The sequence below is a fragment of the Beta vulgaris genome, chromosome 6, assembly GCF_026745355.1.
Source record: "Beta vulgaris subsp. vulgaris cultivar EL10 chromosome 6, EL10.2, whole genome shotgun sequence".
NCBI lineage: Eukaryota > Viridiplantae > Streptophyta > Magnoliopsida > Caryophyllales > Amaranthaceae > Beta > Beta vulgaris.
Genome location: NC_079207.1, coordinates 36,828,828 through 36,852,677, shown reverse-complemented (window position 1 = coordinate 36,852,677; position 23,850 = coordinate 36,828,828). Strand labels below are relative to the sequence as shown.

General features: G+C 38.3%; 1 protein-coding gene across 2 annotated transcripts; it reads left to right on the top strand.

Annotated features, from left to right (window-relative positions):
- The first annotated feature begins 11,787 nt into the window (after positions 1-11,787).
- Positions 11,788-16,098, top strand: LOC104896633 (protein DETOXIFICATION 12). Of its 2 annotated transcripts, none has more exons than XM_010683400.4 (7): positions 11,788-12,214; positions 14,137-14,681; positions 14,890-14,976; positions 15,102-15,158; positions 15,256-15,494; positions 15,590-15,795; positions 15,893-16,098. In XM_010683400.4, the coding sequence occupies exons 1-7, from the start codon at positions 11,969-11,971 to the stop codon at positions 15,971-15,973; spliced, it is 1,461 nt and encodes a 486-aa protein (XP_010681702.2). In that variant the 5' UTR covers positions 11,788-11,968; the 3' UTR covers positions 15,974-16,098. The 2 variants fall into 2 exon arrangements, with proteins under 2 accessions (XP_010681702.2, XP_048502556.1); XM_048646599.2 differs by having other exon boundaries at positions 12,073-12,214; positions 14,099-14,681.
- Positions 16,099-23,850: the final 7,752 nt, after the last annotated feature.

Below are 23,850 nucleotides of genomic sequence, written 5' to 3'. Positions count from 1 at the left end.
TTTAAAATTGTACACTTAACATCCATTTGATATAATTTAATCCCATGTAAGCAGCAAATGCAATTAAAATTCTAATGGCTTCTAATCTAGCTACAGGAGCAAAGGTTTCTTCATAATCAATTCCTTCTTGTTGGTTATAACCTTTTACTACAAGTCTAGCTTTGTTTCTTACAATGGTTCCATATTCATCTAGTTTGTTTCTAAACACCCATTTTAAGCCAATTACTTTTTGTTGTTTAGATGAAGGAACTAGATGCCATACCTTGTTTCTTTCAAACTCATTTAATTCAGCTTGCATTGCAGTAATCCAATCAGAGTCAGTTAAGGCTTCTTCATGATTTCTTGGTTCCATCATTGATAGGAACGCATGAAATGCACAAAAGTTCCTTAACTGAGATCTAGTTTGCGTACCTTTGGATATGTCGCTGATTATGAGTTCCACAGGATGTGACTTTTGTAATCTCCAAGGTTTTGGTTGAAACTCTCTTATAGGAACATGTTGTTCCTCATGAGTTCCTTGAGTAGATGAGGAACTCTGCTCAGTTGTTCCTCTGTTAGCCTCGGTGGACTCAGTTCCTTCATTTAGAGGAACAGGAGCATCTTCTCCTCCTTGAGGAACAGGAACTCATTGATCATTATTTTCAATTCCTCGTTCCTTTCCTCTTTCACTTCTTCTTCTTCTTGTGAATCTGTGTTCCTTGTACTAGGTTGTGCTAACCCTATCTTATAGTCATCAACCTGTATGCTTGGATAGATTCATCAAAGATTACATGAATGCTTTCTTCAACACACATAGTTCTCTTGTTATATACTCTATAAGCTTTACTATGTGAGGAGTATCCTAAAAATGTTGCTTCATCACTCCTTGCATCAAATTTTCCAAGATTATCTTTTCCATTATTATGCACATAACATTTGCATCCAAATGTTCTAAAATAGATGATGTTTGCATTGGTTTCTTTCTAAAGTAAAGTTCATAAGGAGTTTTATTAATGATAGGTCTCATCATGGCACGATTAATTATGTGACAAGCAGTATTAACAGCTTCAGCCCAAAAGTTCCTTGGAAGTTCACTAGCAATTAACATGGTTCTAGACATTTCCTCCAAAGTTCTATTTTTCCTTTCTACAACACCATTTTGTTGTGGTGTTCTAGGGGCAGAAAAATTATGATCTAGGCCATTATCTCTGCTTAGGTCATCAAATTTATAATTTTCGAATTCCTTGCCATGATCTGATCTAATGTGCATTATTTTATGTCCACTTAGGTTTTGAACTCTTTTAGCAAAGACAAGGAACTCATCATAAGTTTCATCTTTACTAGGAGAAAAATAACCCAAGTGTACCTAGAGTAGTCATCTACAATCACAAGTACATACCTCTTTCCACTTCTGCTTTGAATTCTCATGGGTCCACATAAGTCCATATGAATTAACTCTAATGGTTTAGTGGTACTTACAATCGTTTTAGATTTGAAAGAGGATCTTACTTGTTTACCTCGTGCACATGCATCACAAACTTGATCAATATGAAATTTTATGGATGGTAATCCTAAAACAAGGTCTTTTGATCTAAGTTTCTCAAGTAATGAAAAGCTAGCATGTCCTAGACGCTTGTGCCATAGAAGTGAATCATCTTCAATAACACTAAGACAAGTTAAATTGATTTGAGGAACAAGGTCTAGATCCACAATGTATGTGTTCCCTTTCCTTGTTCCTTCCAAGATAACCTTCTTAGTTTTAATGTTGATGATTAAGCATTTTTCTTTATCAAATTTTACAGTATTTCCTTTGTCACAGAATTGAGAAATGCTTAATAGATTATGTTTTAGACCTTCAACTAAAAATACATTTTCAATGGAGTGTAATGGTGACTTACCGACCTTACCCATAGCAACAATGTTACCTTTCTTATTATCACCAAATGTTACACTGCCACCTTCATAGGTTGTGAGTGAGAGAAACTTCGTTTTGTCTCCTGTCATGTGCTTGGAACAACCACTATCGAGATACCAAGTGTTGTTCCCCCTCACTCCAACCTGCAAAAATCAACTAGTTGTTAGTTGAAGGAACCCCATCTTTCGTGGGTTCCTGTTCTTGACTAGGATTTGTTTTGACAACCCATTTTTTCTTACTTATTGTCACATTTTTCCCAATCATCTCAGATTTTAGTTGACATTGATTTATGTAATGACCTACCTTGCCACAATACATACAAAACTTATCACTAGGTAGATCAACATATTTCTTTGTCTTGTTCCTTTTCTTGTAGTTTTCAAAACCAAGACCTTCCTTCCTTTGGTCTGTGGTTTCTCAATCCACTTAGGAACTTTCATGATTTTGCCTCTGTTCCTTGCGACAACCAGTTCCTTTTTAAGATTACAGATCTGTTCCTTTAAAATTTTTTCTCTCTATTTATTTTTTCAATCTCAGATCTGTATCCTTTCAAAGGGGTTGATCTTATATCAAAGGAACTCAGAACAGGGACAAATTCCTTCAAGTGTGAAATCTCTAAATTAATTAGATAATTTTCATTTTTCAAACTCTCATAACATTCTTTGATTTTTAAGTTTTTATCAAACAAATCAAAAAATCTAGTTTCGACATCAGTTCTCATTTTCTTAAGCCATTCTATGTGTTCCTTGCAAACTTTAAGGCTTGTTCCGTTTGTTACGTTTTTCACGTTCATCTCTACATTCAAGAATTGCATCATAAAGAAGATCATATATTTCAGTCCTAGTTTTACCATCTAGTTCTGACTCAAGTCCATGTTGACTTACCTCAATTTTTTCTTCATCTTCTTTTTCGTCAGTGTTTGCCATGAGGCAAAGGTTTGCTGTTTCTTCAGTTGGTTGTTCCTCTTCTTCTTCCGTCTCTGAATCTCCCCAAGCAGCTATCATAGCTTTGCGCACATTTGCCTTAGAGAAAGGTGCTTTTGATTCTTTGTTCCTTTCAGCAAAGCGTTCCTTGTTCCTTTCTTTGGTTTTGTCATTTTCCCAAAGAGGACATTCCTTGATGAAGTGATCTGTACTTCCACATTTATGACAAGCAGCTTTGTTAGAAAATTTCTTAGTTTTACCTTTGAAGTTTCCATTCTTCATGTTCCTGTACATCTTTCGAAATTTTCGAACCATGAGGGCTGCTTCTTCTTCTTCAGAGTCCGAATCATCTTCATCATCTGCTTTGAGAGCAATTGATTTTGATTTGGAGCTTTCACCATATTCAGTATCAAGGTGAAGCTCATGAGTCATAAGTGACCCTGCCAGCTGTTCTAAGTTGAACTTAGTGAAGTCTTTTGTTTCTTGAAGAGCAGTGACTTTAGCCATCCATCTGTCCTTAGGAAGACTCCTAAGAACCTTTCGAACCTGTTCCTCAGATGAAATAAACTTTCCAAGAGAAGCCAACTCTATAATAATGTTAGTAAAACGAGTAAACATGTCTCGGATGCTTTCTTTGGATTTCATGCAGAACAGTTCATATTGATTCATAAGTAAATCAATTTTCGATCTTTTAACTTCATTAGTTCCTTCGTGGGTTACTTCTAGTAAATCCCATATTTGCTTTGCGGATTTGCATCCCATGATCCTATTATGTTCATGGGGTCCAAGTCCACAATGCAATAATTTAATAGCCATGGCATTTACTTCCATTTTTTCAAAATCAGATTTGTCATAATCAGAGAGGGGTTTAAGAGTTACCTCATTTTTGTCATTTGTAGTTGTGACTTCGAAATCACCAACTTCAATGACTCTCCATACCTGATAGTTTTCAGCCTTGATGAATATCTCCATGCGGTTCTTCCAATAGTTGTAGTACTTCCCATTGAACATAGGAGGCCTTTGAGTGGAATAACCTTCTTCAAGTTTCTCGGTGGTATTCATTGTTCCTTGGATCTTTTTCTCAATAGGGTTTCCTATCTTACGTGAGTTCTAGCTCTGATACCAATTGTTATTTCCCTAGGAACACTACAAGAGGGGGGGTGAATTGTAGGTGTAGAAATAAACGTAACTTTTTGCGGAAATTAAAACTTAAACGAATAAACAAGCTAAAGGAACACAAGGGATTTTTACGAGGAAAAACTTCTTGGGCCCAACAAGAAGAAACAACCTCGACCACTAGGGATTTTAAACTCAACACTTTCACTAATTAGGCCAAACAACTCTGTTACAACCTAATTCTAACTCGAGCCACACCTTGAGTTCCTAAACTCAAGTTCCTGAGCCACTGTTCCCTTAACAGCAGTTCCTCTCAACTTCACTCGAAGTTTTCTCACACATACAAGCTTCACTCAAAGCCTTCTCTCTTACAGAACTTCACTCAAAGTTCCCTTACCCCAAAAACCAAAATACAATTGATCGAAATAAGCTTAGTGGAATTAGAGTAAGAAGGCAAAGAACAAATGGCTATTATGAGAGAATGAAGGCACTGACACTTAATAAGTTAAACTCACTTAATTACTTAGTCAGACACAATTTGGAACTTATCTAGACTTCTATATTTATAGTGTTAATCATGAAGAACGTGGGATTAATGTTAGAGTACATGTTTAAGTCCATTTAACCCATGATGTTCCTTCCCCTAAGGAACACGTTTTACATCATGTCCCATGATCCCATGAACTATAAATGAACGTGGATAAAATGCAGCCATTACTCCTAAGTAATAGGAGTTCCTTGAGCTTTATCCGAAAATCAGTTTTATAAACTCTTTTTATCTTTAAATCTGAATTTCTAATGTTTAAAAAAAATAATATCTTTGAAATAAAATCTTTCTAACAACCGGATATTTATTTTCTTATTTTTCGAAAAATATAATCTTTTTCTAAAACAGATTTTCCTTTTTAAAACTGATTTTATCATTTGAAATTAGATATAACTAATTTCCTATAATTAAGGCATGACTTACTCAATTATCATTCTAACCGTTACAATAACTACACGCCTAAGTCTAGTTCCTTTTATTAACTCAGTTCCTTTAACATATTCGCTAAGTGCCACTTAGTTTGTTCCTTACAAAGGAACAAACGCTCATTCTCAAATAGTCTGCCACAGTTCCTTACCATTCTTTCTTTGTTCCTTTACATTGGAACTAGAAAATAAAACTCCTAGCTTCTATTATTCTTGATCCAATGCTTGCTCCAGTATCAACATAGAAACTTCTTTACTTAGCCTTTGAAATCCTCTCTTGACTTCTTCATTGACTTCGTATTCTCCCAGTTCCTTGTATTGATACCTTAAACACCATACACTTAAATAATTCGTTAGTTCACTACTTAGTTTGTTCCTTTGTTTCTTTGTCATTATCAAAACTAGGGTTCAACAAACAGTATAATCCCAGCCAGTAGGCTTTGTTTCTTGTTCTCCATATCATATAGACAGTGCAAGCTATAGCAGCAAGACTCACTTGCTTCTTATATTTTGTCCCAGTATATCTATTCTTGATCCATCTGCATAGCTAAAAGAGGCTCCGGCCATTCCAGTTAATCCCAAGCCAATTCAGAATCTTAGTGATGCATCTACTACTGTAGTCACAACCAATCCATATATTCAACAGCAAGTTGACAAATCTCACACCTGTTATCACTATAGATACCAAAGGACATAAGTCTATCCTTGGTTTTCAATCTCTTTTGCAAGGCCAACCACAGGATAAATCTGTTCTTTGTAATAGAGTATATATTCCATACATACCTCCACCATTGAACCGGAGTCTGGTTTCTCTCTGTCATCAATCTACTGTACTGTTGCTTGATGTTGAGCTTGTAATTAAGCATCCATTGATTGCCAAGCAGTCTAAAATTTACCTCTTGTTTTGCTTTAAAAATCACTTTCCATGCCGAACTAGCTGTTGTGGGGGCCTCATATGCTCCAGTCACCCCCCTTAATGTAGATGCAATGCACCCAGTTAACCCACAAGTTTTCTTTCCCGGCCCTTGAGCTATGTGCAAAGCCAATTTATTTATTGCAGCCAAGTTCCACATTTCAAGATCTCTAAAGCCAAGTCCCCCTGAAGTCTTATCCTTACAAATGTCCTTCCACCCCACAGGCCCTGTTGTGCTACCATTGTGAGTCCCAGCCCATAGGAAACATCTACACACTGAGTTTACTTCATGCATCACAACCTTTGGCAGTACAAAGATCTGCCCCCAGTATACATGAATGCTCATTAGAACACTTTGAATCAGTTGAATCCTAGCAGCAAAAGACAAATTCCTCGAGCTCTATTGTTTTATCCTTTGAATCATTTTTTCAGTTAAAGCCTGACAGTCACTGGCTTTAATTTTCATGGTAGATATGGGCACCCTTAGGTATCTAAATGGCAGTGTCGCAGTAGTAAACCCACTTACATCTGTGACCCTTTGGATCTCTTGGTCACTCATCCCAGCAAAATACACCTCAGACTTATCTTTATTGACTTCAAGACCATATGCATTCGAAAACATCTAGATGCCTTGTAACATGGTGCAGATAGAACTGGAATCACCCTTGCAGAAGAGCAGCAGGTCATCTGCAAAGCACGGGTGAATTAGCTTCATCTCTTTACACCTAGCATTGAATTTGAAGCCCTCCTGTTGCCCAATAAAACATAAAATTCTATCAAGGTAGTCCATGCAGAGAGCAAACAATAAAGGGGACATGGAGTATACTTGCCTCAACCGTTTATGACTTTTAAAGAAACCACAGGTTGCTCCATTTAACATAATAGAAAACCTAGGGTATGTCACACACTCCATAATCAACTTTACAAAGAAAGGTGGAAAACCTATCCCTTCCAGCAGTTGTTGAACAAAATTCCAATTCACAGTCATAAGCTTTCTTGAGATCCAATTTCATTAAGCATCCAGCTCTTATATTCTTCCTTTTATACATCTTAACAATGTCTTGACAAATCATTACATTGTTGATGATACTTCTTCCTACCACAAAGGCTCCTTGACTGGGTGAGATAATGTCAGGGAGGATCTTATTTAACTTCTCACTAATTAGCTTTGTGATGCATTTGTAGAGAACTGAACAACATGCAATTGGCCTGAAATCACTGATATGATGTGGACACTTTTTCTTGGGCACAAGAGTAAGAGTTGTGACATTGATCACCTCAATAACTTCCCAGTTTTGAAGAAATCTAGGACTGCATCAGTGACATCATCACTTACCACCTCCTAACAGTTCTTGTAGAATTTGCTGTTGAAACCATTAGCTCCAGGAGATTTCCCATTAGGAATACTAAACAACACTCTCTTCACATCCTCCTTGGTGATCTTCCTTTTTAAGATTTGTAAGTGTTCTTCCCTCAGGCTCTTCCCTTTTTGGATGAGGGCCTGTAAAACCACCTATTTTTGCTCTTTACAAGCAAAGAGCCCTTGATAGTAATCAAGGAAAGCATTCTCCACTTTCTCTCTATCATTTACCCAATATCCCTCTATATTGTGAATGGCATGGATCTTATTTTGGTATCTCCTTCTTTTAAGGGCTTGATAGAATATGTGTGTGTTTTCATCCCCACATTTAAGCCAAGCCAACTTCGAATTCTGTTGTAGCATAGAGTTCATATTCAGCTGAGCTGTTCTAAGTGTTACCAGGGCCTCAATTTCTCTATTAACTAAGCTCACATCATCCACCTGCCTATGCATCTAATCTTGAATTTCAGCTAGCTCATGTTTTTGCTTGTCTTTATCACACTAGTTTCGACATCACCAAAACCATCATTGTTGATTACTTTCAAGGCTTGCTTAACAAACTTCAGCTTCTCATAAACTTTAAACATAGGGCATCCCCTCACCTGTTTACTCCATTCCTCCTTAACCACATTCAACATAGGAGGGAAATTACACCACATGTTATGGAATCTAAATGGTGATTTCCTCCTTATATCAGGGTATACAATTAAGAGGCCAGGTGTGTGATCATAATACCCTTCAGGCAAGAACACTACTTCAGCTGCATAATATTTATCTATCCATTCAATATTGGCCACAACTCTATCAATTCTGGAGAACACTCTCCTCTCCCCCTCCTGCTTGTTATTCCATGTAAAATACCTTCCTGTTGATTTCACATTAGTAAGGTGATAGGACTCTAGGAAATCCACCATATTAACCACTTAAAAGTTCCTAATAGTGGCCCCAATCCTATCATCAATCCTACTAAGGGCATTAAAGTCTCCCATGAGGAGCCAAGGTTTCACCCCACCATTTGCAATGTCTTTTAACCTGCTCCACATCTTTCTTCTACTCATCCGATCATTAAACCCATAGACAAAAGTGCATAAGAACTCCTCACTATGTCTAGGTGTAATGCAACAATGAATGAATTGACTTGTCAAATTTATTATGTCAACAATAAAAGAATGAGGACACCAGCCAATAACTATCCTCCCATTCTAATGACAACTATTGTTATGAGAAAAACACCAGCCTGGGCATAAATTTAAATACATTTTACCAACTTTAGGTCTTTTGACCCTAGTCTCCAAGAGGCTAAACAACTTTACATTATGAGAGTGAACAAATGATCTTACCTCATTCTGCTTGGCAACAGTGTTTAGACCTCTTACATTCCATGCCAGAATACTATCCATTAGGAGAAAGGGAGGCCACCCCCTGCTCCCCTCCACCATCATTCTCACCCAACTTCTTTCCCTAAGCTTCAACTCCTCCACCTTCATCTTTAGGACCAGGACCTAGCTCAGATCTATCAACATCTTTAGTTGCATTCTATAATGCTATGAATCAGTTATGTGTTGTCAATACAGTATCAGTCTCATCAGCTCTCACCTTTTGCTTCCCTACTAGAGTAAACCCCTCCTCACCTGGTTTCTTTTTCTGCACCCAAACCTTAATTCCTTCCAGTCAATTTCCTACATGTTACTGCTTCATGACCATAGCCAGTGCATTTCTCATAGAACACTAGTTTCCATTATTATTCTATCTTTTGTTCCTACACCACCCCATGCTCATTTACAAAGGAAACAACATCTGGTAAAATTTGTTGTATAACAACCTCCACCATAATTCGAGCAAAAGCCAACTTATCCTTAGAACGAGTTGCTTGGTCCATTTGTTTAACAGGTCCCACAAGTCCACCAATCTTATTCAAGCTCCTCTCAACCCAGTATTTTATAGGAAGGCCAAGAAGTTTAATCCAGATAGGAACATTCTTCAGTTCCATTTTATCCATGGGCATATCAGGGTCCCATAGTCTCACCATAAGCGGTTTCTAATCAAAGAAATTGAATCCTTCATTCACCGCCTTCAAACTAGCTTCCATAGTGGCAAATCGCACAATAAAAACTCCCTTCCCTATCAAACCAATTTTATCAATGCCCAATTTCCCCCAAATTCTCCTAAAATAGCCCTTCATTACAGTCAGAGGAGGGTTAGCTCCTAGAACATAGCACACTACTACTGAAGACCAATATTCAACTTCCTCCTGAATATCATCAGATTCTATAATAATAGTAATACCAGGATTCATTGGAGAGGTCGCAATGCCACGCTGTGGCATTTCATCCTCAACTCTCTCAGACCACGATAGCCTTCTCGGAGCAGAGGTTGTCTTCGAGGCACTATTGATGACTTCAAGCGATTGTGAGAGTACCGTTTTCTCCATAATTGGTGAATCTGTTCCTCCACAGATGCAGGGGAATCCTTCATTGTTACATCCTCCACTACTTCTTCAAGGTCATTGAGTTCGCGAATTGGACTTGGGGTATTCAATTCCGACACCCCGGTTACTTCATCCACATACTTTGTTTTCCTTACCGGAGACGATGATGGGTCCTTCGACTTGCCTTTACCCTTATGAGCACTTTTCTTCACTCCACGACCTCTAGCCATGGCGTCAGCGTAGGTTAAGGAATCTTCTTAACGTACGCAGAGAGAAAGAGAACGAGAGAAACGTGACTCATTGTTCACTCTTTTTTATATGTTTGGCAGTTTTAAATAACATAAAATTTATTAAACCCTTTTTCTAAAGTTAGTGAAGAAGAAAAATCTTTCAAGAACATAAAAAAATAGTGTTAATACAAAAAATACATGAGCACAAACAAAAGAGAAATTCTCATGTAAACTGAAATTCTATCAAGAACTAAAACATATAGTGTTAATACAGAATGGCGGTTGAAACTAAAACTAAATTATCATCTAAACTGAAATTCTCATCTTAAATTCTCATCTTAAAATTCGAAAAAAGTGAAACTGAAAATCTTACCGTTATAGGTTCGGCCCCGAGTCCGACAAAGTGACGATGTCGTCGTCTGGCATCTGGCGGTCGACGGTGCGTCGCTGGTGTCCGGCGGTATGTCAGGTGAGTGACGGCTCAAGAGAGTGACTGAGTGAAAGTGAAGACTGAAGAGTTGTGAGTAACGTGGTGAGTGGTAACTAATTAACTCTAAGGGATTAGGGTTCACAATTTGAATTTTTACTTTTTTTTTTACAGTTGGGAGTGGGACTTGGGAGTGATGGGTTGTATTGGACCATGGCCATTGGGCTTTGGTTTTCAATACTAATTGCTAACTCTCAAGTGCTAGAATCTTAGAAAAGGTTTAATTAAAGGTGGATATACTAATTGAATTTAGATCAGACTCGGGTCGGATCATAAGTCGGGTCGGATGCGGTCGGACTCAGTCGGACCTTATGAAGGGTCCAAGTCCGACCCACCTCCTATTCGGATTCGTACTTTTTAAATCGGACTCGGATTCGGACTATTTCTTCTCAGACTTGGGTCGGATTTTTTCTATCGCACATAGTCGGAGTTAGAGATGGCAATGGGTCCTGGACCTGACCCAAACCCGCTAAGACCCGACCCATTTATAAGGGTCTGAGTCCAGAAATTTCAGACCCAATGGGTCCGGGTCCGAAGAGCATGGGTCGTGTCTGGGTCCGCATATGCTAGATCCAGACCCTCCCCGCAGACCCATTTTCATATTAGAAGTTTTTTTTACCTAAACACTAAGGTTCTATGAGTTATGATTTTGTGAATTCGTTAGTGTTGTAACTCCATCTAAGATTTGTAACTCGTTAGAGAATGCTTTCACCATGGATAAGAGACCTATATATATTAGGGCGAAAATTTTTAATTACATATATTCAAAAATGTGATGAAAACTTAAAACTAACGACCCATTTAGGACCCGTGGACCCGCTAGACCCAGCGAATCTGGATCGGGGTCGGAAAAATCTAGACCCAACGGATCTGGGACGGGTCTGGGTCTGTGAAAAATAAACGGGTCTGGGTTTGGGTCTAGGTTGACCCGCCCCATTCTTGGATCGGATTCGGGCTCAATTGTCATCCCTAATGTGATAATGTATACACGCTACATGACACCTCTGTTAGCTTGACACAAGATTTGAACCCGTGACCTCGGGTTATTATACATGACACAATTACCATCTCAACCAACTTTTAATCATGCTTTAAGCGTCCACATTATTATATTTGTACCTTTTTTAATGTTGACTTTTCTTTAATATATTTTAATAAGAATGGAAAAAAACATATTAAATCGAAAATGCAATACCAATCCGGAATAAATCCCGAATCCAAATACTAGTTCCATACAAAAATTTGTTAGAAATACGGTTGGATCATTACTCCGTCTGGTTTACGTGTGAACATGTTAGGTTGAAGTAGTAAATAGGCAGCCAATCACTTGTTTTCTGTTTTTCCACATGTTTGTCCAAATGTGTAAATCACCATCCTACCCCTTAGTGCAAAACCCCAAAAAGTCCCTAGAGAATATACACCTGTGGGGACTGGAATAACGCAGATATGCTCTAAAACGAACTTATGTCTTATATCTACAGAACCGTGGGCGTGAGATATAATTATAATGAATTCATCTTCCTAGGTTAAAAACTCATATACCTGCGTAACATTTCTCTGTTCAGGAAACAACGAAATAAAACTAGTTTCATTAATAAAATCATAGGATTTTCGAGATTGAAGGAGAGAGATAAAGAGATTGGAAATGGAGGAGGGGTTGTTATTGAAGAAGAAGGTAGGAAAAGAAAGAGAGATAAAAGTAGGATACAAAGAAATAGCAGAAGAAATTAAGAGGGTGAGTTGGGTTGCAGGTCCAATGGTGGCGGTACTAATGTCACAGTATTTATTACAAGTAGTGTCATTGATGATGGTAGGTCATCTTGGCGCACTCTATCTTTCCAGTACAGCACTCGCTGTTTCTCTGGCTGCCGTCACCGGGTTTAGCCTCTTGGTAACTTTCTTTAATTTCCTTTTCTCTTCACTTTCTTTGTTTTACTAGTCAACCCCTTCACTTTTGACTTTTCTAATTGTTACTTGATCTACAAATACACCGGTGATTGTTTATAAAATAGCGTAAATAAAAAATAATCATTAACATAAATAATAATGAAACAGTCTTATATTAAGCTGCTCGCTTGAGAATTATCAAAGTACTGTACTGGGATGTCCCCTCAAAAAAAAAAAGTACTGTACTGGGATGATATTGTTAATAAGGCCAGTGTATAATAAACTTACAAATGAAAGACTTTTTATCGTAAAGATACGAAGCAATTTTTTTGTTGTTGTAATCATGTTTTTTTCTCAGTGGTATTGTGTTAACTATAGCAAACAATTTGTAAAAATAAACCCGCAATCTTACCGAATGGATTAAACTAGTCCCTAAATGGATTAAAGAATGTGATTATTGAATTGATTAAACTGATCATTAAGTATAATAATAGTAACTAGTCTTTTACAAGACCAACTATTAGAACAATGATATTCAAACTAGTTCATTAATGGTATTCTCTCGATTTAGGGTGCGTTCTCTTTATGCGAACTTATTTTAACTAAACTTATTATTCCTTATTGGACCTATAGAGGCACTTCGGGAGTGAGATTCCCTTACCATTCCCCCCACTCCCAAACGCGTCGGGTTACCCTTAAGACATTTTTTCATTACCAATCTCTTCTTCTTCTCTAGTTGAACTTCGAACTTCCGACTTCAAACTCTGCCATTTGAGCCATGGAAGACGAAGAAGCAATTCCACCAATGCGCGTGAATCAAAATCTGAACAAATTTAGAGAGGAATGCAATTGGCCTAGGAAGTCTTTAGAGAAAGCAGTACTAAACAGGTTTGGGGTCAAACTTAGCAAGTGAAACTGTTACAGAGTAAAAAAGCATGCACATAGGCTTTTACATATAAATTTGAATGATCATTATTCAAAGATTGTTGCATACTTAAATGAATTGATTCGCACGCAGAGGTGGAATTGCTTCTCCATCTTCTTCCTTTGCTCAAATGGCCGAGATTGAAGTTCGAAGTTCAACCGAGAAGAAGAAGAGAAGAGAGAGAAATAGAAAAGAAAGGGGGAGGAGGCACGTGACTTTAACAAAAAGGGGGAGGAGGCACGTGACTTTAACAAAAAGGGGGAGGAGGCACGTGACTTTAACAAAAAGGGGGAGGAGGCACATGACTTTAACAAAAAGGGGGAGGTAATTAGAAGAAAATTTTAACATAATTGAGATTCCCTAACTCCGGTGTAATCTCCGTTTTCGAGTGTCATTCATGCTATTTTATGCACCACACATTTAAGTTGGTGCTACGCTTTGCACCCGTTTAAAGTTGTGTTGTTCCTTGCACTAGAGCCAAAGGTTGTGCTGTTGTAGTCAATTGACCCAAATAAAAATAAATAAATTACATCTAGCAAGCATAATCTCTTTTATTGAACTTTATGTACATTTGGTAGAAGTGAATATGTTAGAAACTTTCGGGATTAGTTTGGTTGGACAAAAAACATTTTCCATGGAAGATGGTATTTCATGGAAATATTTTCCGGTGGAAAACACAAATAAATATTAGTTTTCCTTTGTTTGGTTTGATGAAAATTATTAAGCTAAGAAGGGGAAAATAAAGATGTTTTCGGGTGAGAGGTCTTTGGAATATTGGAGGAAATGTTTACAAAGGGATGAAAAACTCTTTTATACCTTAGTTTTCCTTCTTAAATCACTTGTCATACGAAACAACGGAAAATATGGAATATCATTTTCTTGGAAAGTGTTTGCCTCCAAAACAAACGGAGCCTTAATGAAATGTCACATAACTGATTGTTATTATATACACTCATCTATCAGATCTAAGTGAACTCTCATGAAGTGGTGTTTGTTCATAGCTAGGAATGGCTGGTGCATTGGAGACTATAAGTGGCCAAGCTTATGGAGCACAACAATACCAAAAACTGGGAACTCAAACATACACTGCCATTTTCTCTCTTTCCTTATTTAGCATCCCACTCTGCATCATATGGATTTATATGGGGAACATCCTCGTTTTCATAGGCCAAGACCCTTCCATTGCACATGAAGCTGGTAGATTCATGACATATCTTACACCCACTCTCTTTGCTTATGCCGTATTTCAACCCTTGCTTCGATACTTCCAATCCCAAAGTTTGGTCGTGCCCATGGTCGTAAGCTCCGTTGCTACTCTTTGCCTACACATACCTCTCTGTTGGGCTTTGGTATTCAAATCTGGGCTAGGAAATCTTGGAGGCGCGGTTGCAATGAGTTTATCAAATTGGTTGAGTGCCATTTTTCTGGTATTATATATGAAGTTATCTCCCTCGTGTGCACCTACTCGTTCTCCACTCTCCATGGAAATCTTCCATGGAATTGGGGAGTTTCTTCAGTTTGCTATTCCTTCAGCTTCGATGATTTGGTACGCTCCTTCTTCTTATCTTTGATTGGATTAGTGGGCTGTTTGGTAGCCAGTACTAAACAATGATAACTATATGTAATATTGTTAACTAAGTCTCAGGCCCCTGCCTATGGTAATGGACACTAGTATCATGACGTCTTTCACAAAAGCACCCTATGATGATTAAAGGATTTAAAACTAACATAATAATTCAATCTTTTCCTTGTAGCTTAGAGTGGTGGTCCTTTGAGCTGCTGATTTTACTATCTGGATTTCTAACAAATCCAGAACTCGAGACTTCTGTTTTGTCTGTGTGGTAGTGTTCTCTATCAACTATTAACAATGAATTCTTTTGTCACATATTCAATATCATCAAGTGAAAATGTGAGTCTCTCCCTGTTAGGGAATACAACTAACTCTCTTTGTTATTGTTATTACTAGCCTGACAACCATTTCAACACTCTTCTCAATACCTTATGGAATATCAGCTGCTGCAAGGTGCGCATTAGACCAAATATTTCTGTAGTAATTTGTAAATATATCTATTCAGCTCAAATTTAACCAAAGAACTTTCATCTTTTGACCTAAATTACAGCACACGAATTGCCAATGAACTTGGGGCTGGAAACCCACAGGCAGCTCGTATAGCAGCCTGTGGAGTTTCGGTATTAGGGGTCGCAAATGGTTTAGTTGTTAGCTCAGTCCTCTTTGCCAGTCGGAAAGTTTTTGGCTACTGTTTCAGTAGTGACAAGGAAGTTGTAGACTATGTCACCACTATGGCACCCCTTGTCTGTGTTAATATTCTATTAGACAGCACACAAGCAGTTCTTTCAGGTATACATTCCGAACTTCACCGCTTATTATGTCTGTCTATGAAGAATGCAACAGGCTTTCTACTGAACTTAAGCTGCTGTTCTTGCTATATTTAGGTGTTGCTAGAGGGTGCGGGTGGCAACATATAGGTTCGTTGGTGAATCTGGCTGCGTTCTATCTTGTAGGCATTCCGGTCGCAGCTGTGTTAGGCTTCTGGATGCAAATGAGAGGAAGGGGCCTTTGGATTGGAGTTATGTGTGGTGCTTTGACGCAGTGTGCACTGCTGGCGCTTGTAACGGGTCGTACCAATTGGAAAGAGGAGGTTCGTCTTGTTTATACATATTTCTCACTATCTGTTGCCTAATACACTTCAATCAAAGAAATTTTATTCTAATAACAGTTTGCTAATTGGTTTGCAGGCAAAGAAAGCAAGAAAAAGACTAGCGGAACAAACTTCTAGTGGAGTTTATGTAGATGAGCCAAGACCACTGATAAACTAAGTTTTTCCATCATTATATACTATGTAATTTTTTGGGGTAATTTTAAATGATAATCCCATGTTTTTGCTTCGATAATCAAGAATATAAATTTATTATGAAATGGCCATGTATTTTTGTTTATTGTACGATATAACAAATTCTTATATGTGGCCGGTCACATCTATAACCTTCTGTGTGGCGAGCTCATATAACAAGCCCAACGAAGTAATATGTTCAAAATTTTCATTCTAAATAACCCTAGAGCGCTTTCTCTCTCCTCCTCCCCAACAACACTTTATGCACTTTCTTTATTCTAACTATCTTAAAACTTCAATCATCAATTCATCTCACACAATTTGGGATTTCCAAAAGAAATTCCGGGCAAAAAAAACTTGTCCATGATTGAAAACTCGAAATTCCAAAAATCTGAAGGTTTGTTCATAATATAAATTTTTCTAATTCCTAGTTTTGGAACTCGTATTTACCATAATTTGATAGAGAACTTTGAATTGCAGAAATTCAACCTAAAATGTGTCTAAAAGAGTTGGAATCAAATACACAGAAGAAGTTGAATCCATGAAAGAGCTGAAAAATGATTTTAATTGAGGAGATTGTTTAGGGCAAATCTCACACAAGGATCAATCTGCTTAGAGAGAGAGGGACAATTAAGTTGCAATACTTGGTAAAATAAATGAGCAAAATGCAGCGCAAAAATAAAGAAATAACACAAGGTAATTTTACGTGAAAATCCTATAAATGGAGAGAAAACCATAGGGAAATCAGTGTTCTACCAATTCACTATATTAATATTAGTTTGCAGTACAAGTACACTTGTCTTGCCTAATTGATAAGACTGGCGAGCAACTCAGGTTAGAGAGAAAGAGAGATGACAATTTAAGAATATGAAAGAAAAATGATGGAGAGAGAGATATTGCGCTAAAGTGTTGGTATGATGAGATGATGTTTAAACGCTACATATATGAGCTTTTTATAGTGTAATACTATGTTGCCGTTAAAGGATTTAACTACTTCCCTACTAGCAAGTTCTATATCCTCTTTTCTACGGATTCAATCATATCTTTGATAGGTTGTTGTAACCTCTTTGTAACACTCCTTCCATTCATAGGCAATGAATAAACAAAATAGAAAGATTTATTAAGTACTAGACGATAGCGGAAATATCGTCAAGACGGACAGTGTCACTCTAAAGTTCGAATAAAAACTAAAACAACAACAAAATAAATCCCAAAGAACATTAATCCAAAAGTATCTATAACAAAATAACACGATCCCAAAATCTCACAAATAACGCAATGAAACAAAATAAGTAATCCTCCTAATTAAGCTCGCTGGTATCTCTCAAACCCCATGACAAAACCATATTGCAACATATTAACCTGCAAAATATCAACAAACATCCACAATCAGTGGGGAGTAACTAACAACTCTCCCAGCTCAATTAGGATCCATGTAGAAGTTATCAAGCATTAATAAATAAGTCCCAATTAACATAAAATATCAAACCGAACCAAATAACAGCCAAACAACAACTAACACTTTAACATGGTTACATAAAGTAAATCATGATTAATAAATTTTATAGAAGCATACAAGATCCATAACATTAGCCTCCAAAATAATTTAACAAAAAATATAAATAGGTTTTGAGAAAGAGCAGAACGCTAGTGGATCGCAACCCACTTCCTAAGGTTTGTCAGATCGAAATCTCCAGACAGCCTATGGGCTTACGTTCCCTACTGCCTGTGTCTAAGAATGGCCAAACTCCCGATGCAGGATAGTACCCAGCTCAGTACTTGCCAACCTCTCGGACGACAACAATTAACCCAAGTAAGACCCCTAAATCGCAACCTAGGTGGTTGGCATGTTCTTCACCGGGGACTACGTCTATCCCACCGGATATCTTAATCTCAATAAAACAGTTCTACAAATAAATACAATAGTTTATTCATCAAATATAAATATTAAGGATGTCCTTAGGGCCTTACACACAAAATCAGCAGAAAGTAGGATCGCAATCCAATAGTCTCAATTCAACGATATTTATTCTTCTCAAAGTAACAATAATATTAATACTAACAAAAAAAAAAAATATTTCACCCAACTAAAAAGAATAAACCAACATTAAAGCATACTTATACACCAAAAACACAGTATAGTTAAATTCTCCAACTATTACACTCTCGTTGTCTGAGTTTGGGTACAAGGTTAATTACAACATTAGGTATAATACCTCCGGTACATAACTCTTGGCGAAACGGTACTAAAGACAGTATTATTCTCCCTCGAACTCTGAAACGTCGACAACTTAGATATTGATTTAGTAAAATATATCATTATTATACTCTCAATTTAGTTACCCCCAACAATACCATTATAATAATAATAATAAAAAAAAGTAAGACACTCATAATATATATAAGCAAATATAGCATGCAATTCACGTAAGCCTACTTGGCACTATCATTCACATACAGACAACCACGGACTAGCACAGATGCGAACCACGCAAGGGATACGTTCAGCTCGAGATTCATGCGCTCGGCGCAGTCCATAAATGATAAACGCAAGAAAGTGGAGAGACTAAAAAAAAAAGTCACGAACTACACCCCTTTCTTCAAGCTACTTAACTAGAAGACATCAGATTTGCATGCTCTCATATTATAATCATTTTGATCATACCTAAGAAAACCAACAACATAGGTCCATAACAACATGATTTATAAGGTCTACTAACCAAACCGTAAACTATAAAGATATAATAAAACAAAACAAAATTCTAGCCACCAAACTCTAGCAAGGATAAAAATATACTAGAATCAGTTTTCTTCCACATAAATATCACTCATAAACATTCAAGTATAACATCAATACTATGAAGCTTACCCACCCACAAATCTTAGCATAAAATTTACCCTAACCTAGATATTAAGAACTTAATAATTCCTAGACGGATGCTAGTCGTGTTAGATTCGCCATTAGTTACCTGGGCTAACTGGAGGAGTGAAGCTAAGTCGTATAGTTCCCACTGTCATTCACCTGTTTGTCCTCCAAGTTATGACCTCCTAGCAACCCCAACAAGAGCTTAGTAATTCTAAGATAAGAATGAAGATATACTATTATGTGTTGTATGTGACAAAAGGGGTGAATAAAACGGGGCTTCTTGGTGAGCAACAATGGTACGGGAAGATGAAGGAGAAAAAAAGAAGATAATAACTTTCTTACTCAAGGAGGCCGAAGAGTTTGCAAGAGTGAGTATCATTCACGTTAGTTTAGTGCCCCCAAATATGAGGATTAAAAAGGAAAAGAAACCAAGCGTAAATGATGGTATTTGATGTGGGTATTAAGAATGATTATGAGGGAGATTACAAGGGGGTTATAAACCCTTTAAAATTTTGAAAAAATTCCTCATATTACTGCATAACATTCTGCCAGCATAAATCGTGTAACAGTTCAGACCCCTCTCGCTACTAAACAGTCAAACCGCACGACGAGTCGATAAAATATAAAGCGTAACCCCAACGAGAATATCTAACTACCATTAAAAAATAAAATTAATAATATTTCAAATAAATATGATAATAACATATACTAAATAAATATAATTTTTGTTTTTAAAACAAGTTCACAAACTATAACTTATACGATGTAATTATTTTTCTTAAGAATAACATACTAAATTTTACGACGGAAAACCATAGTGTTACAAACACTCCCCCTTAAGAAAGTTTCGTCCTCGAAACTTAAAACGTCAAACAATACCTGAAAAAAATAACTCTGGATACTTGAGTCTCATCGACTCCTCGGTCTCCCAGGTGGCTTCTTCAAATTTCTAACTCCTCCAAAGCACCTTCCCTAAGTGAATGACCTTTCTCCTTAACGCTCGGTTATGACGGTCAAGAATACGAACTGGTCGTTCCTCAAAGGTCAAGTTCGGTTCCACAACTACCGACTCAACTGGAATGACATGAGAAGGATCGCTACGATACCTTCGCAACGACACATGGAATACGTCATGAACCTTGAAAAATCTGGCAGCAAAGCCAACCTATAAGCCACTTCCCCTATTCTCTCAAGAATCTCATAGGGACCTACATACTTCGGACTTAGCTTGCCCTTCTGACCAAAACGCATCACCCCCTTCATTGGACATACCTTTAGCAAGACCTTATCACCCACCTCATAAGAAATTGGCTTACGACGAAGATCAACATAGGATTTCTGCCTATCTTGGGCAGCCTTCATCTTAGCCTGAATGACCTTCACTTGCTCCACAATATCTCGAATCAGCTCTGACCCCAAAACTAAGGAATCACTAATGTCGCTCCAACAGGTAGGACTACGACACTTCCTCCCATACAAAGTCTCTTATGGAGCCATCTGAATGCTAGCCCGATAGCTATTATTATAAGAGAACTCCACTAAACTCAATGACTTGACCCAAGATTGTTGAAATTCCAGGGCACAAGCACGAAGCATATCCTCGAAAGTCTGAATAGTTCTCTCAGTCTGGCCATCTATAGCAGCATGAAATGCTGTACTCAACTTTAACTTTGTACCAAAAGCTTCTTGCAGAGCAGCCTAAAATGGGGATAAGAACCTTGGGTCACGATCAGAAACAATATCCTTAGGAACCCCATGCAAACGGAGTATCTCACTAGCATAAGCCTCGACTAACTCTTCCATAGACCAAGTATTCTTCATAGCAATGAAATGAGCCACCTTGGTTAAACGATCCACGATCACCCATACCGCATTCTTGCCATCAGCAGCTCTCGGAAGACCCATTACAAAGTCCATCGAGATAGAATCAAACTTCCATGCAGGAATAGGTAATGGTTGCAGCAAACCACCAGGCCTTTGATGCTCAATTTTTACTTTCTGACAAACCAGGCATTTAGCCACAAATTCAGCAATCTCCTTTTTCATACAGGGCCACAAAATATTAACCTTAAGATCCTTATAAAGCTTATCACTCCCCGGATGGACAGAATAGGGAGTGTTGTGCGCCTCCTCAAGAATTTTCCTCTTAAGATCCCCAACATTAGGTACGCACCAGCATCCCATGAATCTCAAAATACCATCACCACCAATCTCAAAATTCTCAGCTCGACCTTGCCCTTTTGCTTCACGAATCTTCTCGAGCTTCGGGTCATCTCTTTCTTTGCTTCTCAACTCCTGGAACAACTCTGGCCCGACACTCATAGAGCCCAACAATGCCTTAATGGAACCTTGAGGCACCATCTCGATATCAAGCTTTCGGAACTCATCACATAAATCCTTAGGAAAAATCATGGCAATGTTAAGAGAGTGTTTTGCCTTTCGACTTAGAGCATCCGCCACCTTATTAGCCTTACCCTCTTGGTACTCCAGGGTCAACTCATAATCTTTAATAAGCCCCAACCATCTGCGCTGCCTCAGGTTCAGATCACGCTGAGTTAAGATATACTTCAAACTCTTATGGTCATTATATACCTTACATGGAACACCATACAAGTAGTGTCGCCAGATCTTGAGTGCAAATACTACTGCTGCTAACTCGAGATCATGAGTCGAGTAGTTCCTTTCGTGAACCCTCAATTGCCTCGAAGCATAAGTAATTACCTTACCTTGTTGCATCAAAACACAACCCAGACCATTTTCCGACGCATCACTATACACCTCATACTCTACCCCTTCAGAAGGTAAAGTAAGAACTGGAGCAGATGTGAGACTTTTCTTCAAAGCTTGGAAAGCCTTTTCGCAATCCTCAGACCACAAGAACTTGCACTCCTTCCTCATCAACTTGGTCAAAGGTTGAACAACTTTGGAGAAATCTTTGACAAAACGTCGATAGTAACCAGCAAGGCCTATGAAACTCCGAACCTCAGACACATTCTTCGGACTCTCCCATTCAACCACAGCTTTGATCTTGGAAGGATCAACTTTTACCCCTGCTTTACTAATCACAGGGCCAAGAAATGCGACCTCTTTCAACCAGAACTCACATTTGGATAACTTGGCGAACCATTTTTGCTTCCTCATGACATTCAGAATTAGCCTAATATGTTTCTCATGCTCACCCTCGTCCTTAGAATACACCAAGATGTCGTCAATAAAGACAACAACACAAGAATCCAAATATTCATGGAATGAGCGGTTCATTTGATCCATAAACACAGCAGGAGCATTCGTGAGACCAAAAGGAATCACTTCGAACTCATAGTGGCCATACCTAGTTCGGAATGCAGTCTTAGGGATATCTTCCTTCTTCACAGGAATCTGATGATAACTAGACCTCAAATCAATTTTGGAGAAGACCCCAACACCCTTCAACTGATCGAACAAATCTTCAATTCGAGGCAACGAGTACCTTGTTCTTGATCGTTACCTTATTCAATTCACGGTAATCGATACACCAGCGCATACTCCCATCCTTTTTCTTGACAAACAGAACGAGAGCACCCCAAGGTGAGACACTAGGCCTTATAAAGCCTTTATCAATCAACTCTTGCAATTGAGTTTTCAATTCTTGCAATTCAAGAGGCGCCATTCTATAAGGAGCCTTAGAAATAGGTGCGGTACCAGGAACAAGATCTATACCAAACTGCTCCCTTTTTGGAGGAATACCTAGTAGCTCTTCAGGAAAGACGTTCGGATACTCACGGACTACTGGAATACCCTCAAGTTGCTCTTCAAGAGTTAGATCCTTCACCATACGCAAGAATACCTCATCTCCCTTCTGCCGCATTCTTTTCATTTTCAAAGCAGATACAATTTCCACTCCCTTCTTCACTACGATTCCCGAATAGGAAATCCGATTACCTTTAGGACCACGGAGTAAAATCTTCTGATCACGACAATGGATGCTAGCATGATACTTGAACAACCAATCTACACCTAGAATTACACCGAACTCGGACAAATCAAACTCCTTAAGGTCAGCTGGAAGATCGATTCCCAAAATAACCATGGGGACATCCTTATATTAAGCATAGCAAGGGTAACTCTCTCCAGATGCAAGAGATATGAGGCACCTTACGGGGGAACTAGAGGTCAAATTAGCTTTTTTCACAAAAGCACTAGATAAAACAGACACTGAGGCACCAATATCAAGTAAAACATAAGCAGACACATTATTAATAAGAAAAGTACCAGTAATCACATCTGGATGAACATCTGCCTCTGCTCGAGTCATCACATATACTCTATAATTAGGAGGAACAGAAGAACCGGTTGGTTGAGTAGGACCTGTAGAAGATGATGTAGCACTCGGGTTCTTAGGGAACTGAAATGACTTGTGCCCTAGCTCTCTACAATAGTAGCAAGTGATCGTAGTGCCATCACATTTCTTTCCTGGATGTATCGCCTTCTCACATCGACGACACTTAGTCGCATCATAACTCTGCTGATAACCAGAACCTTGCTGGTTACCCCCACGGCTACTAGACTCATACCTCGGCCTTTTAGCCGGACTATAGATGAAGGACACAACATACTTCTTCACATCAACAACCGTAGTAGCCTGTTCTTCCTTGACGGAAGCATGAATACTTAAGGCGATCTTATATGCCCCCTGAAATGTAGAGGCCCCCGAACTCAGCACATGGGTCCTAACCTTCAGATCCATTCTCTTTATGTACCTCTTCACCCTCTCAGCCTCTGTAGGTACAACGGTAGTAGCAAAACGGGACAACTCCGTAAACTTGTCCGTGTACTCATGAATGCTCAAAGTCCCCTGGGATAATGAGAGGAATTCCTCCTGTTTCTGCCAACAGAGCTCATCTGGGTAGAACCTCTCCTTCAGTTCAGCAACGAATTATGCCAACCAAAGTCTGGTGTAGCCATGCAGTTTGCACGAATCGTGCTCCACCAGTTGTCTGCCTCCAGTTTCAGATAAT